The sequence below is a fragment of the Anabrus simplex genome, chromosome 5, assembly GCF_040414725.1.
Source record: "Anabrus simplex isolate iqAnaSimp1 chromosome 5, ASM4041472v1, whole genome shotgun sequence".
Classification (NCBI taxonomy): domain Eukaryota; kingdom Metazoa; phylum Arthropoda; class Insecta; order Orthoptera; family Tettigoniidae; genus Anabrus; species Anabrus simplex.
In genome coordinates this window covers 30,350,493-30,365,992 of record NC_090269.1, presented here as the reverse complement: position 1 = coordinate 30,365,992, position 15,500 = coordinate 30,350,493, and the positions used below count along the sequence as shown (strand labels likewise).

Sequence of the window (15,500 nt, the reverse complement as noted above, 5' to 3'; positions counted from 1 at the left end):
TTACCAGACCTTATTCAGGGCTGTGAGCCCTAACTTCGCAATAAATAAATAAATAAATAAATAATTAAATAAATAATTATATAAATAAATATATAAATAAATAAATAAATAAATAAATAAATAATTAAATAAATAAATAAATAAATAAATAAATAAATAAATAAATAAATAAATAAATAAATAAATAAATAAATAAACAAATAAATAAAACCCACCCAAACAGCTAACACTATTCCATGAAATTCTTTGCACCCTCAATCTCACAAAAAAGCTGCTTACTACAGCATGGTTAATAGAGCCTTTACCAATCCTTTATCCAACAAAGATCTCACAAAAGAATTTTTAAAATAAATTTGCAAAAAAACTGCCAAGAATAATGGATATAATACACAATTTATAGTCCGGCCCCGCGGTGTAGGGGGCAATGCGTCCGCCTGTCGCCCAGCGGGCCCGGGTTCGATTCCCGGCTGAGTCAGGGGTTTTTAACTGTAAATGATTAATATCCCTTGCCTGGGGACTGGGTGTTTGTGTTGTCCTTAACGTTCCTCCTCACATTCAACACTCTACACTTCCACAATTCCAATTACACGCAGGTTCATATCATATGGTGCAAGTAGGGGCAAAAGATCTCTATAGGTCGACACCCTGAACAAATAGTATTTTAAAAAATTACACAGTTTATAGAAAAAATAATAAACAAATTAAAATACCACCCTTCTTTAACTCTATGGTGTTATGATGCAGACACCAGATATTGAGCACCACACACCAATCTTGAGATTAGGCAATGGCTTTTTGACAAATTGATGGGGATTTTCTGGTGCATACGGGCGACATAGTCGGGACAGAACATGTGGGAGATGTGCATGCGCAGACATGTGACAGCAACCGATTGGTGCATCGAAATCATGGTTTCCAGCACTTCCTGCCAGCAGAGTCAGAGGGTAGTAGGGAAATAACATACCACCGTGAAAAAAAAAACTGGTCCCTTGCCAGGGTTATGGCGAAGACTGGTAAATGACCATCAAATAGGTGAATACCAAGGAGGGTTCAGAAAAGGTCGCTCAACAGCCGAACAGATCCAAAATCTCAGAACGATCATCAGATATTGTACACTAAGGTCCAAGCAGTATGTGTCTGTCTTTGTGGACTTCAAGAAAGTGTACGACTCCATTGACCGGGAAGTCTTGCAAAACATCTTAAATGAATTTGGAGTTGATTTGAAACTGCTGGCATTAATTAGAGCCACCCTGACCGATACAAAATCCAAGGTGAAGTTCCGCGTGTCTCTCGCATTCCTTTGACATCAAAACAGGAGTCCGACAAGGTGATGGGCTATCCCCGATACTCTTCAACTGTGTTCTTGAAAAGATCATCAGAACCGGGCGGGTGAGATTACAAGGAAAACAACTACAGTCCATTGAGAATAGGAACCAAATCCAAGGGGATCGTAACAGACTGCTTAGCATTTGCCGATGATATTGCTGTTCTCTCAAACGACACAGGAACCACTAGAGCTCAAGTTGAAATTTTAAAGGAAATTGTCGAACAAACTGGTTTGCAGATATCGTTTGAGAAAACAGAAGTAATGACTAACATCAAAGAGGCTGCACCAAAACTCCATACAAAATACGGGGACATCACCCGAGTAGACAGATTCAAATACCTTGGTGAGATGACAAAGAAGCACTTCAGGAGCGAGTACACAAACTGGAAATAGCCTACCAAACATCCTGTATAATCTACATCAAAAAATGCCTTTCCCAAAACACCAAGATATGTCACTATGAAACGGTTCTGAAGCCAGTAGTTCTATATGCAGCTGAAACCCTGTCTCTAAATGCCAACAAAGGACTCCTTGATGAACTGGAGAAAAAAGAGCGCAAAATTGTGAGAGGACTCTTGGGATCAAAGTACAGAAATGGAATCCATCAAAAGAGATCCAACGAGAAAGTCTACAGCAAAATAGAGAAAATTACCAACACAATCTGAAAAAGACGGACACGATTTTACGGTCATCTGACAAGAATGGACGGAAGAAAGTTAACTAAAGAAATCTTTCATTTTTTTGATTCAAACCCCAAAACCACAATTCCCTGGTTTAAAAAAACAAAAGAAGACCTGCAAATGCTACATATCTCAGCTGAAGACACCCTTAACAGAGATCTCTTCCTCAAGAAAATATTAACAAACGGGCCTTACCGAGACGAGCAACCGAAGAGAAGACAGAGGAGCGTAAGCAGGCCCACTCACAAAGAATGTGGGAAATTTGGGCTCTAAAGAAGGCCAAGTTCAGTGTCAAATGCAACAAGACTTAACGTGGTCCTTGATGGCCCCAGCGAATTTTATATATATATAAAATAATAATAATAATAATAATAATAATAATAATAATAATAATAATAATAATAATAATAATAATAACAATAGTAACTGTACTGGTCGGTACACCTCTATGCCACACATTTGAATTTTCCGCCTTAAAGTACTCCTCTACAGGAGAAACTCTGAACTTTAACAACTGTATCAATTTATAAGTTTCTCAGAAGATGTCACTACCGGAAATTTTGTGATTACGAAGTTGTCAGTACTGTGTGGATTTCAATGTATTTTGTTTTCTATTGATCAAGAAATGTGGACATTCTCTCATATATGTCTCTACTGTAAAACTGGGATCATGCACCCTGGTGCGAAGTGAATGAACTTCCTTGAAGAAATTTTGTATTCAGAAGTTTTTGTCTTAACTAAATATTGTTCTTTCATTTGTGGGTTGGCAATATTAATCTTTCTTTCCGCCAGTTTTGTACTTAGCCAATCAGTAATTTCTGCAATTAATTTCCAACCAATCCTAGGTTTCTTCTATTTTGATGTGTAACTTTTAGCCAGCCAAGTTGAGTGGGTGTGTCTTAATTATTCATGAAAGGTCTCGAATCTTCCCGGAGTGTATAAAAACTGCCGATTTTCACGGCTCCTGGCCACTCGAACAACATCTAGCCTAGTGTATGGAAGTGTAGCAGGAGGCGGAAGTGCCTCTTTCATCCGGCAGCAGCTCTTCACCAAGGTAATGACCACTTAACTTCTTTATTTCTCGCTAGCTCAGCAGTCTAAACTGTGGGGAAGGTCCGAAACCTTTACTATGTAACCTATCTTGTAAGATGCAATTTGCCATCGCTTTTGTAAAAACTTTATCTATCTTTAACTGTAAATCGGGGGTAGAGAGTGCTTTAGCCTCTTGAGCTCCCCTTCATTTTTGGTTTGAGGTGACTATGTTTTGTAGTTGTTTCTTCCCTTCTGTAATATCTTAAAGTTTTCTCATATGAGTCACCTCCCTAGCTTGGGAATAGCCCCTGTGTCATTGGCCTAGTGCCTCTTAGGTTTTAAAATGTGTATTTAGGAGTGCTAATTCACGCCTCCTTTCCTTTCTTGCATTTACGGCCATTTAAATTAACCTATTAATTTTTCTTTTTTCTTTTAAGGCTCTGTAGGCCGGGTACGAGATACCCCTGTTTAATTCTTGTAAGTTGTGCCTTGATGGCAAGTGATTGTAAGTCAGGTATTACCCTTATAAGCTTGAAAAATTGAGAGCGGGTTAGCTCTTTTATTTGTGGTAAAAGTGCCTCTAGGAGGCCTGACATGATTTTTTGGAGCTTATGCTCCTTGAATGAAGGGGTTTTCTGGCCTTTGAACAAATGAGTGTACCTTGGTAAAGTTGGGCTAGTAGCTCAAGGATTGTGTAATTGGGGCTCAAAGTCCAGAACTTTTAAGGACCCCGAAACTCGGGCTTTCGTTTGTAAAATTATACCTCGTACCTGATTAGTGGATAGTGGTTGAGTTGTTATCTGTTTAAATTCTATGTAGAATTTGTTAAGTTTTTCTACTTATGAAAATATAACCTTTATTGAAATTTTAATTTATCTTTCGGCCTTGTAGTTAGACCCATTCCAGCCCACACCTTCTTTCACCTCTGCCTTCCACGGGTAACTCCGTAATAATAATAATAATAATAATAATAATAATAATAATAATAATAATAATAATAATAATAATAATAATAATAATAATAAATAGATAGAAAATTAAAAAATACCGTAGAGATGGGCACTTTATGACCGAGTAACCAGCTTGACAGCCTCTAGCTGTGTTATAGATGTTGATTCCCATAGGGGACCTCTAGCTGTGTGTCGAGCTGGTTATCTCAGACAGTAGAAGCGTTATTGCAGTGTGGTCAAGCACGAAGCCTCAAGGCGGTAGATTTACTGGCACGTAAAACAACTGTACTGGACAAAATTGAGCCACGACAGTATCTCCAAAAACTTTAAAAGTAGTTATTGATATATAAAATCAATAATAGTATTATTTAGGTCATAGCGTTCTGTGTCATATCTTCAAATTACACACAGCACAGCACACTGCCAACCATTGCAGAAACACGCAATTATTGAATATTTTCTACACAGCGGTGGTGTCAAGAAGTACATTCCGTCGTAAAACCAGACCAAGTCCACTCCCTAGGTCTCGCAAACCTACCAACGTTGGGCTCAGATCACAGCAAGAGTTGGGGATATCATGCATGTATTCATGTGGGCTAGGTCTCGCAACACAAATACTGTTGGGATTGGAAAACTACAAGGGTTGACTAAGTGAGGCCCAATACGATGAAAGTGGTGAAGTTAGTAAAAGTGCATGGAAGCAATGTCAGACATGGGTAGGAGTCCCGCGGTCTCAAATTTAGAGCCTAGGGTTACCTCTTTTAGTGTCCTCTTACGAGAAGTAAGGGATTCCGTAGACATATCCTATGCCTCAACCAACGGGTGTATCTTCTATTTGTTTCACAGGTACTGGTACTCTCAGAAGGCAACAAAAATTACAACCATAAGTAACGAAAAACATTACACCTAAGAAACTACAGCAAGAAGAAAATTTACAAATTATAGCACAATTTAAAAGGCAGTTGTATCTTTCTCTACATGTGTTAATTTTTCACTGAACCAGTTAGATACAGCATTTCATCGATCAAGCATGGCTGTGTCAAAGAGCAATTCTTGCTCTAAGAAATGAAGCTATCAACGACATCAACAAGCAACATTCACAAGAGTTATTCGGTGTTCTAAAAATTTACACGTCTATCAACACGACATGTAATAAAGATGGGGCTGTCAACTACAAGACAGAGCTTTTGAATAACCTTGAGTCAACTGGAGTACCCTTGAATATCTTGAAGCGGACAATTGTGGCACAGATTATCCTTCTCAAGAAACCGATACCGAATATCATTCGGGTCACCCTAAAGATTGGACACGCCGCAGGCAAAGTAGTATTCATTCCTCGGATTCAAATCATCCCTTTAGATATACCATTTCAGTTTTGCCATGTGCATCAAACAGAGACAAGGACAATCGCTTAAAGTTGTACGAGTCCATATTCGAAAATGGTGCTTCTCCCATTGTCGACTGTACAAAAATAAAAGAATGTATTTTATGCAATTTATGTAAAAATGACATGTGTTAATAAATATTTTTACTTTCTATTTTGCTTTACAATAAATGGTTTACAACATCTAATGGTCGAATTAATCAACGTGGGCGAAGCTAGCATTGAACAAAAGTGTAGGATTTTCCATTTGCATTTAGATTTATAACAAACCAATATTTATAAACATTTTAAGCTAATAACCTCACTGGTAAGTTAAAAATTGAGGCTTCTACAATTTTTTTCCATACGAATGAAAAAACTCAGCACTTAAAAGGTTACAATTATCTCTTACACAAACTGTAAGTAAAATAAACTGTAATGCATTTAGCAAATAGGAAAAAGAAAAGTCATATTTACCTTCTTATGATTGGCACTTAGGTCTTTACTGCCTCGTTTGCAGGATGCGGTGGTCTGATGATTAAGACTGCTATGCACCGAACCACTGATATGTGAAGAAGTGTGACCGCTTTGGTTCTTTACATCAACAGATTTCCAACTACCTTCACATCTTACACCATTAGGTAAAAGTCTGCATGAACTTGTTATATCATCTTCACTTCTAAGTCTCTTGCCATTCAAATTGACAACTGTGTCATTTGTATCGGTATTCAAACAAGAGCCATCTGAAAACAAGGCACGTCTCGAATGCCTGATTTTTGGTCTGTCTATTTCACTTTTACATTTAGTTATGGACTGGGAGGCTGAAGAAACAGGTTTCTTCATTTCTGTAGGGCTCTGGAATAATGCACGTTTTGAAGAGAGTACTTTCGAATGTGAAACTTTATGGTTGATGGCATCTTTATTTATCAACAGATGCCTAGATTTTCTGCTTTCATTTTTCCTGAAATCCAAGATACATAATGAAAAAAATGAATTATATAAATACAAACCCACTGCACTGAAAACAGAAAGGACATAATTAGTAGGGGCCTTATATTTCGGTAAAATAAAATGGTTTATTTCGGTGTTAAAACAAACTATTTTGGTGGATATTTAATAAAGTAAACTGTCATACTGATCTATGTTTCTTGTGAAATCTTCCTAATTTCATAAGGGGTTTTAAAGAGAACTCAAATTATAATCAGACATGTCAACTTTCAAAAGTAAAAAATCGTGGTGATGATGATGCTTGTAGTTTAATGGTACGAAATGAAATGACAACACAAAGTTCAAAATCATCCACTGACCAAAATTTTTAAAAAATGTCATGAAGAATGAATGGATGGACATGAACCAGCCCCCCCCCCCCCAAAAAAAACAAGCAAACAAAAAAAACAGTGGATTCGACTCAAAAAATATCAAATAATAGTATGACTGAGCAAGGGACCACTTATAAAGCACAATCCTGAATCAAGGATGCTTGATGTCTAAAGGGGTCCAAAATCCAGGTCTAAGGACCCTCAGAATGGTACATGTTGTGAGTAAAGTAGAACCATGGTATTTGTCATGTTGGGGTACTAATCAAAAGTAGCGAAGACTCACGGTGTTCCACACAAGATGGTACTACTCACAAGTATTGTACTCCGTACAGGTAACACAGACCTATGGTGTTTCTCACACAATGGCACCACTCATAGCCAATAATTGAAATTAAGAGAGTTCCTCCTATTCAATACAAAGATATTTATTAACGTCAATGAATCACATATCGTTCACACGAGGTACTAGTTTCGGCACCAAACTATGTGCCATCATCAGCCAACAAGTCAAATCGGGCAAACACTACATAACCTTAAAACAACTTTAAATACACTATAACACCTGCATGGATGAATACGAAATATAACCTTAAAAACAACTTTAAAACACACTATAACACTTCCACAGATGAATATGAAATAAAATATGGTACATGATGATGTTGCATTTCAGTTTAAAATCTGTTAAAATGACGATGACTCAGTTGTTGTATACCCATGGCGGTTTGCCCAGCTTGTATATGTCTTTAGTTTTTGTAAACTGTTGAGTTATGCTGCGGAGTTTAATGTCATATGAAGTTGACACTATGCGTGTTCTGTAGTTTGGTTCCGAAAAATAAACATAAACGTGGGACTTGATTAAATCCAAAGAATTAATTCCCACTTCAATATGGGTTTTGGAACCTGGAGAAGAAATTAAAAGTCGAATTAGGCAAAAGATCGAAAGTAAAGATTAAAAAGAAAAGTCTAGAAAAACCGAGAGAATACTAGAAGCGAACTCACCTTGAGCAGCCTGAGTGATCGACAGACGGAGCTGGACTGATGAATGCAAGCATAAGGTTAAGGGGCGAGGTGGAAGGGAGGAGAGGGGAGGGGTAGAGGCGGAGCATTTGTCACGGAGCTAAGGTGGAGCGGAAGGATGTGGTAGTGGGGGTAAGTGATGTGGATGTATACTGCGTATGGTTTGAAAGATCGAATTGTTTTTAGGTGGTCTAATATTTCTTAACCATTTAATTAAGAGATCATAAAGAATATCAGATTTCTCGGAAATTTCATTTAAATTATAGTTAGGGTTGAAATATTGATCGCAATGGATGAAACAATTTTCGACAATGTTCATAATTGGCCCTTTGTTTGCTATTTGAAGTATCTCAAAATCATGTTCTATATCAGTAAACTTATGATTAGAGTTTGGTGCTGAAACTAGTACCTCATGTGAACGATATGCGATTCATTCACGTTAATAAATATCTTTGTACTGAATAGGAGGAACCCTCTTAATTTCAATTATTGTAATCCCACTTCAATACGGGTCATGAAATTTCTAAATATTAACTCATAGCCAACGCAAACCGGTGAGGTTCCACACCTAGGTGTACTAGTCACGGGTGCCGGTATTCCTGCGGTGTTCCTCACATAGTGGGTACTAATCACAGGCAACGCAGACCCACGGTGTCGCTCATATAGTGGTACAACTCACAGGCAACGCCCAGACCCGCGGTGTTGCTCACATGGGTACGACGCATGGGTACTGGAAATCCACAGACCAGCTTCTTTGCTGCTACTAATCACAAACCTATTTCGTACCTAGTATAGTGGTACTACTCGCAAGTACAGGCAACCCAGGGTGTTCTCCGCGTGATGGTACGAATCAAAAGTAGTTTCATGGTTCTAATTCAATCATCCCTTGGTCGCCCTTTTTAGTCGCCTCTCATGACAGGCAGGGGATACCATGGGTGTATTATTCTTCTGAGTCCCCCACGCACAGGGGGTAAAGAGAGAGAGAGAAAAGAAGAAGAAGGGGTCTGTCACTTCAAAAGATGAAGTAACGGACGAAGAAAGGCAAGGGCCACGAGGGGCGTGAAAATGAAAGACTCCGTAGGCCTCGAATGCTCTAATACCGTCGGGTTCGGAAAAGAACAAGAGTTCACCAAGGGAGGTCGGGCAGGATAGACGAAAGTGAAGAGCCTGGCATAATTAAGTGGAAGCTATGCCAAGACTCTGGTAAGGGCCCCGTGGTCGCCAATCCACACTCCCAAGTTTCTACAGTGCGTCCCCTACCCGCAGGGAGTAGTGCGTTTGGTCCGTGAGAGGTATTTTATTTCCCTCAAGTCCGCCGGCAAGCTGGTTAGGACCTCCCTATCCACCATCTGGGACGCGCCACGTGAGAGTATCACTTCTCCCCCTGCTACGCCAGGTTCGTGGGTTACGACACATCATTGATGACGTAACGTTCTGAAGAATATTAAACACATTTATTTATTTTTTAGCCAATAGTATTACTTAGTCAGGTTTAAGGAGGTTTTTCTTCTTTTTGTCAGCCCAATATTGTTTCATCCTTTCTGAACGTAATTTTCTTTCTGCTTCTGGAATCACTCGTCCTATTCTCTACTTGTTGATTTTTGTCTGTAGTCTAGTGTGTTTATGTTTCAATATTTTGAGTGTATTGGTTTTGTATTTTAAATCTTCTATTGTAATATGCAACTCTCTCATGTCTTCTTTAAGTTCTATGATCCATCTAATATTTTTACTCTTACTCTTTCATAATTTTTCTATTATTTTTCTGCTGATTCTAATTTCAGGTGACCGTATTAGATGGCCTAAGAATGATATTTGTTTCTTTTTCATTGTGCCAGGTTTTATTTCTTTATAAACTGTCTCATTGGAAGCTAGTCTCCAGACTCCGTTTACTTGATAATTTTTATTAAAACAGGTCCTCACTATTCTCCTTTCTAACTTGAGGACTATCTATTGCAACTGTGTTTGTTGTTTTGAATAATGTTTCACTTGCATATGTAATTTGTGGCAGGGTGACTGTTTTGTAGTGTTTCAATTTGGTTGCTATTGAGAGACACGTTTTATTATATGTATTCTTGGGAACATGCTGTGTTGTAACCAGTTTATCTATTCTACTTTGAAATGCTGATTTCTCGTTCAGGTTATACGTGATTATTTCACCTAAATATTTAAATGTTTCTACAATTTTTATTTCTTGGTCTCCCAGCTTAATTTTGTTTGCAAGCAGAAGTTTTTCAAATGGCATATTTTGAGCTATTTCCTGTAAAGATTTTATTTGTTGTTTTGTTTCCTGAATATCAGTGGCCAAAAGAGCTAGATCATCAGCAAATCCTAGATAGTTCAAATGTATGTTATCCTTCTGGGTTCCAATTTTTATATTTTTCGAGTTGTTCTTGTACCATTCCCTCATAACGTACTCTAGTGCACAGTTAAAAAGAAGACTGTCACCCTGTCTTAAACCAGTCTTTACCAAGAATGGTTCAGAAAGTTCTCCTCTGAACTTAATTTTAGAAATTCTATTAGTTAGAGTAAGTTCAATCAATTTGATTAGCTTTGGGTGAGGTCCGAAATGCCTTAAAATTTTTAATAATGATGGTCTATGGATGGAGTCGTAAGCTTTCTTGTTATTGTTACTGAAAGGGGCTTGTTTTGTTTTCTGTAATATGCCATGACTAGCTTCAAAGTTATTATTTGTTCAGAGCAGCTTCTCCAAGGTCTGAAGCTTCCCTGGTATTCACCTAACTCTTGATCAAGTTGTTCTTTAATTAGATTATATAGTAAGAGAAAATTTTATACGTGCAGTCAAGGATGGAAATACCTCTACAATTGTCTGGATTACTTGTTTCACCTTTCTTATGAATTGGATTAATTATAGCTGTTGTTCATTCTTCCAGGAATTTTTTTGATACCCTAATCTTCTGTAATATCATATGGAGGGATGTATGAGTTGCAATGCCAGCATATTTCCACATTTTTCCAAAAACCTGGTCTTCTCCACACGCTTTGTAGTTCTTCATTTCTTTAAGAACTGTTTGAACTTCTTTTGCTGTAGGTGGGTTTATATTTTCTGGTTTTGTTTTTATCGCGGTATGTGTATCAATAAGAGCTTTTCAGGATCATCACTGTTCAAGAGCTTGTTAAATGCTTCCTCCACGATTTCTGCGTTTTCCTTATTGTTATGCGCTATTTTTCCATCTTTATTTAACACATTATTCTACTCAATTTTGTAATTTCTCTTATTAATTAATTTATAAATGCTGAAATATTGCAAGTATTTTATAAATACTGAAATACTGCATGTATCTGAGCTTTAGAACACATGACTCTTCATTGTAACTGCCTTGGGCCTCTTCCTAAATTTCTGAACTAGATTTATGTTCAAAGCACTGGCCTAGTTGACTGGGTTTTACGGAAAGCTTTGATCTGAACTGAGTTCTTGTCCTTGTAAATATGCTAAAAATAGTCTTTCAGTTTGGATTTCTATGTGCCAATGATAAAATTTCAGCTAGAATGAGGAAAAACCTGGGATTTTCAAAATGCATGTGAAAACTAAATCTGCTCTTAAAATTGGAAGATAAGTTTCTGTGATCAGGAGAGAGGGAGGAAGGACCAAAACCAGAGAGTCTCCGCTTAAATCGGGGGAGTTGGCATGTCTGTGTAATGTATCCTAGTTATTAAATCTTGGAACAACCAAAAATACAAAACATTATAAAAACAATAGTAGCTAATTAAAAATGAAGATATAAATCACTGATAACTCGAAACAAAGTTAGGCAAGTCTGCCCTTTGATATGAATTCATAAAGTACATACTTCAAATTTCAAATTCAGTGTTCTCCACAGCCATTCTCGTCAGCCGGGTGGGAGGAATGAGTAGCTGGGCAGGGAATACTACGTAAAAATGAAATTGATAAAATTTCAATGTATTCCCTTCAAGGTCTTAACAATAATACTGGACAGTAAACATTAACTGCAAAATGGAACTATTTTAGTGTTATCACAAACAGGACATAAGATTATTTTGAATTTATCTTGTTCTACTGCTCGTTCGTAATCATGTAACACCCGGGCTTACCACTCTGTTGCTATGGAGTATGGTGGTAGTGATTATTGTTTTAGGAGGTAATACAACTAGGCAGTCATCCTCTAACATAAATGAGAGTGAGAAAAATGATCGAAAAATGAAGGCATCGGCCAAAGAAAGAGAAGGGCGACGCAGGACGTGAAAATGAAAGACTTTCAAGGCCTCGTGACCTAATACCGTCGGGGTCTAAAACAAACAAGGGTTTACCAAGGAAAGCTGGATAAAATAAATGGAAGTGAGGAGCCTGGCACAAGGAAGTGGAAGCAATGCCAGGACTCAGTTAAGAGCCCCAACCCAGGCTCCCAAGTGAAGAGCGCCTGGGGTCCCTTTTAGTCACCTCTTACGACAAGCAGAGGACACCAATGGGTATTATTCTACCACACCCACCCATAGGTTAAATTCCAATAAGTTTGCGATGTCATGCAAAATAAGAGTGCTCGCATGCGATTCCATGCTAATGCAAACACCACTCACACACGACACTAAATGACAGTCAAGCTAAACATTTAAACTCCGATGTAACTGAAGCAATTATGCTGACAATAATGAAGATTTATCATTTAAATTAACAGTTTTACAGTATTTACGTTTTAATTTAGAACACCCAATGGCTCAAATATGTATTAATATTATGTAACTAACATGTGACTAGATTATGTTAGCTGCATCTGTGGATCAGTGGTAGAGTGTTGGCCTCCGGATTCCAAGATAGCGGGTTCAAACCCGGCAGAGGTAGCTGGATTTTTGAAGGGCGGAAAAAAGTCCATTCGACACTCCATGTTGTATGATGTCGGCATGTAAAAACATTTGGTGTTGACCCGACAAAATCCATTAAATTGGAGCCACAGACGCCCAAGAGAGTTTCGGTTTACTCGGTCTGCTATCTATTGCACCTAGAGAAATACAGAATGTCAAATGTTATTGTTTTTTTTTTGTTTTTTTTGTTTTAATTTTTTTTTTTTTTTTTTTTGCTATTTGCTTTACGACGCACCGACACAGATATGTCTTATGGCGACGATAATGTCAAAATTGATGAGCAGACTGGCATCAAATTGAAATGTCTGCACATGGTAGCTGAGGCCATATTATTATTATTATTATTATTATTATTAGGTTATGTTAGCCAGGCAGTATGTAAAAACAGCAGGGCGGTGTACCCATTAATAAGGTGCTAGGGAGAACACTGGAATTACTTGTCTCAAAAGTACGAACCAAGCATGGTCTTGCAAACCGTAGAGAAAGTACGTAGGCCTGTGTAGAGGCTTCGAACATCTCTATACACTGCACGAATATTCTCAGAGGGATCTGTCACAATTCAAAGAGAAAGTTTGGCCCGACTGCCTTATGTATCTCGTCTCCTGCGAGATCGCTGCTATTCATTTGAAATGTTCACGGAGGTACAGTTTAAAATGCGATTTCACTTTTCAAGAGATGGCCTAATATTAGGGACTTCTTTCTTCAACATGACAGGAGTCCCAGTCCAGAACCTGACTACAATTCTTGGCAACATATAAATTTTATTTTTCTTGGGATAATAATAGGTTCCATCTACTACATCCGTTTCAGAATAACGTGTCCCAATAGTCCTCAGAGTTCTTATGCCAGAAAGGTGAGGTTTTTTCAGAGGAAATAATATACTGTATTTGTACGAAGCAAGAAATTAATGGCAGTTATGAAGGGAAAATGAATTAACACATTTATGTTATTAAAAGCTTACTTTACAATTTATTGACACTTCTTCGTTTTTCTTTTGGGGCTTTATTAGTATTTTGTGAGTACTGTCCTGTAACCATTACATATTTATCTCTGGCTTTTTAATTATTTCCATGAACAAAAACTAACTCAATAAACTGACAAATTTCAAAAGAGTTTCTTTCCAAAACTATGCTATTGTATGCGGAGATTTATTTTAAAAGTTTTTCAATGCACTTTTTAGCATAAGAATTGGTTCTGATCACTACCAAACTCACATCATCATAATAACAATCATCTCCGAAGACCTCACAAAGTAGTTAGTGGGACGTAAAACAAATAACATTAATAACAATCATCATCATCAAAATCATCTGTTAGAGTTCGAAACAGTCAAACGCACTCAGCGCTGGTAATAACTCAACCCTTACACTAGGATTTCCAGTAAACTGAATTATATTAGATCATGCTGTATTTCCAGGCTCACATATTTTCCACACAAAACTATGTTCTACATATCCTACCATCACCATCGCTTCCAACATACTATCTTTCACAATTTCACTAGAAATACCAACAAGATCATCATCCGAACAATTATTCGAATCATTATCACTACTAGCAGAAATACTATTATCACTCAGAGATTCTATCTTCAATGTAGTCCCGTAAACATCTCTTTCATTTTGTGTTCATTTCTATTTACCTTGTCAGCTGAGCAGAGCTTGCATGTAAAGGAGAGGAGATAAGATATATTTTATGCCAAGATATCATGAATGCAGGTGGAAATATTCCAGCCATCTGTTGAGAATGCTGGAAAACATTTTCCACGGTGATTACAATACCTGATAAATTATCGGGTGATTACGAAATGAACACTGCAGCCAAACGAGAATTTATCGGGCATGCCAATGAAGTTAATAACAGCCCCAGTATTTGCCTGGTGCGAAAATAGGAAAACTAAGGATAATCATCTTCAACGCTGCTATTGGTGTTGTTCAAACCCACGATCTCCAGAATGCAAGCCTACATCTACTTTCTTTGTACTACGCAGCCACCTCGTTGGTTATAGGGTAGTGCAGCTGCTGCTATTTAGACTACACTCTCCGTAGTGACAACACTATAATCATAGTTACACTTCAGTCTCAATCGAGTAAGCAGTGAGGACGGATGTGCTAAGTGTGTGCTGAAGTATGGGGATAGCGCTAGAGCTCTATCGAGTGAGGATTGGGAGTTGGCAATGCAGGAGGAAGAAGAAAACTGAATTGTGCAAGAGGATGAAGGGTGAGGAAGTAGGGGTGTTGGCAGGGCTGCTGGTGGCTGTGGTGCTATCAGCGCTGCTTATAATAGGCGGAGTGGAGTTAAACCCAGGGCCAGGCCCAATTGTTGCCCTAGGGTGGGAAGAGATAGAGGCGCTAAAAGAAGTGGTGAAAGAGGCGTGTCAGATAGACCAACTGAAGGAGATAATACTTGACCATTCCAAGGAGCTAAAGAACTTGCGGCAGTGCGTTAAAAGCGAGGTGGATGAGCTGAAGGAGAAGGTGGGGAGGAATGAGGCGGAGATAGAGAAAATGCGAGTGAAAGTCCAGGTGCTGGAAGGGGAGGTGGCGAAACTTAAGAGAGAAATGGAAAATGGGATCCAGGCACGAATGAAGAAAAACATTTTAATATACGGAGTTGAAGAAACAGCGAAAGACGATAAGGTGGCTTTAGTTTATAAGATAGCGAACTTGATACGGAACAGAATGAAGATAAATTTTAGTGAAGTAGATATTGATGAGGCTCAGAGAGTGGGAAGGGTGAAAGGTGGAGGTGTGACACCAATTAAGCTCACGCTGATGTCTACCCTGATGGCGGACATTATCCTAAAGAACGCAGGGAATTTAAAGGAAGAGAAGGTATGGTTGAGACAGGACATAGGTAGTGAAGCGAGCAGAGAGTTGAAAGTGCTAAGAAGACACATGTGGCGTGTGAGGAAACAAGGAATGAGAGCTTTCATTAGGGAAAACAAGTTGGTGGTGGGAAATGGCCGCTGGA

At 38.2% G+C, this 15,500-nt stretch overlaps 1 protein-coding gene across 1 annotated transcript in view; it reads right to left on the bottom strand.

Moving 5' to 3' along the window:
• Positions 1–15,500, bottom strand: part of mi (minus) — a 115,097-nt gene that overhangs the window by 12,944 nt on the left and 86,653 nt on the right. Inside the window, exon 5 of the mRNA XM_067147928.2 lies at positions 5,830–6,313. Coding sequence (XP_067004029.2) covers positions 5,830–6,313 — 484 coding nt within the window. The remainder of the gene's footprint in view (positions 1–5,829; positions 6,314–15,500) is intronic.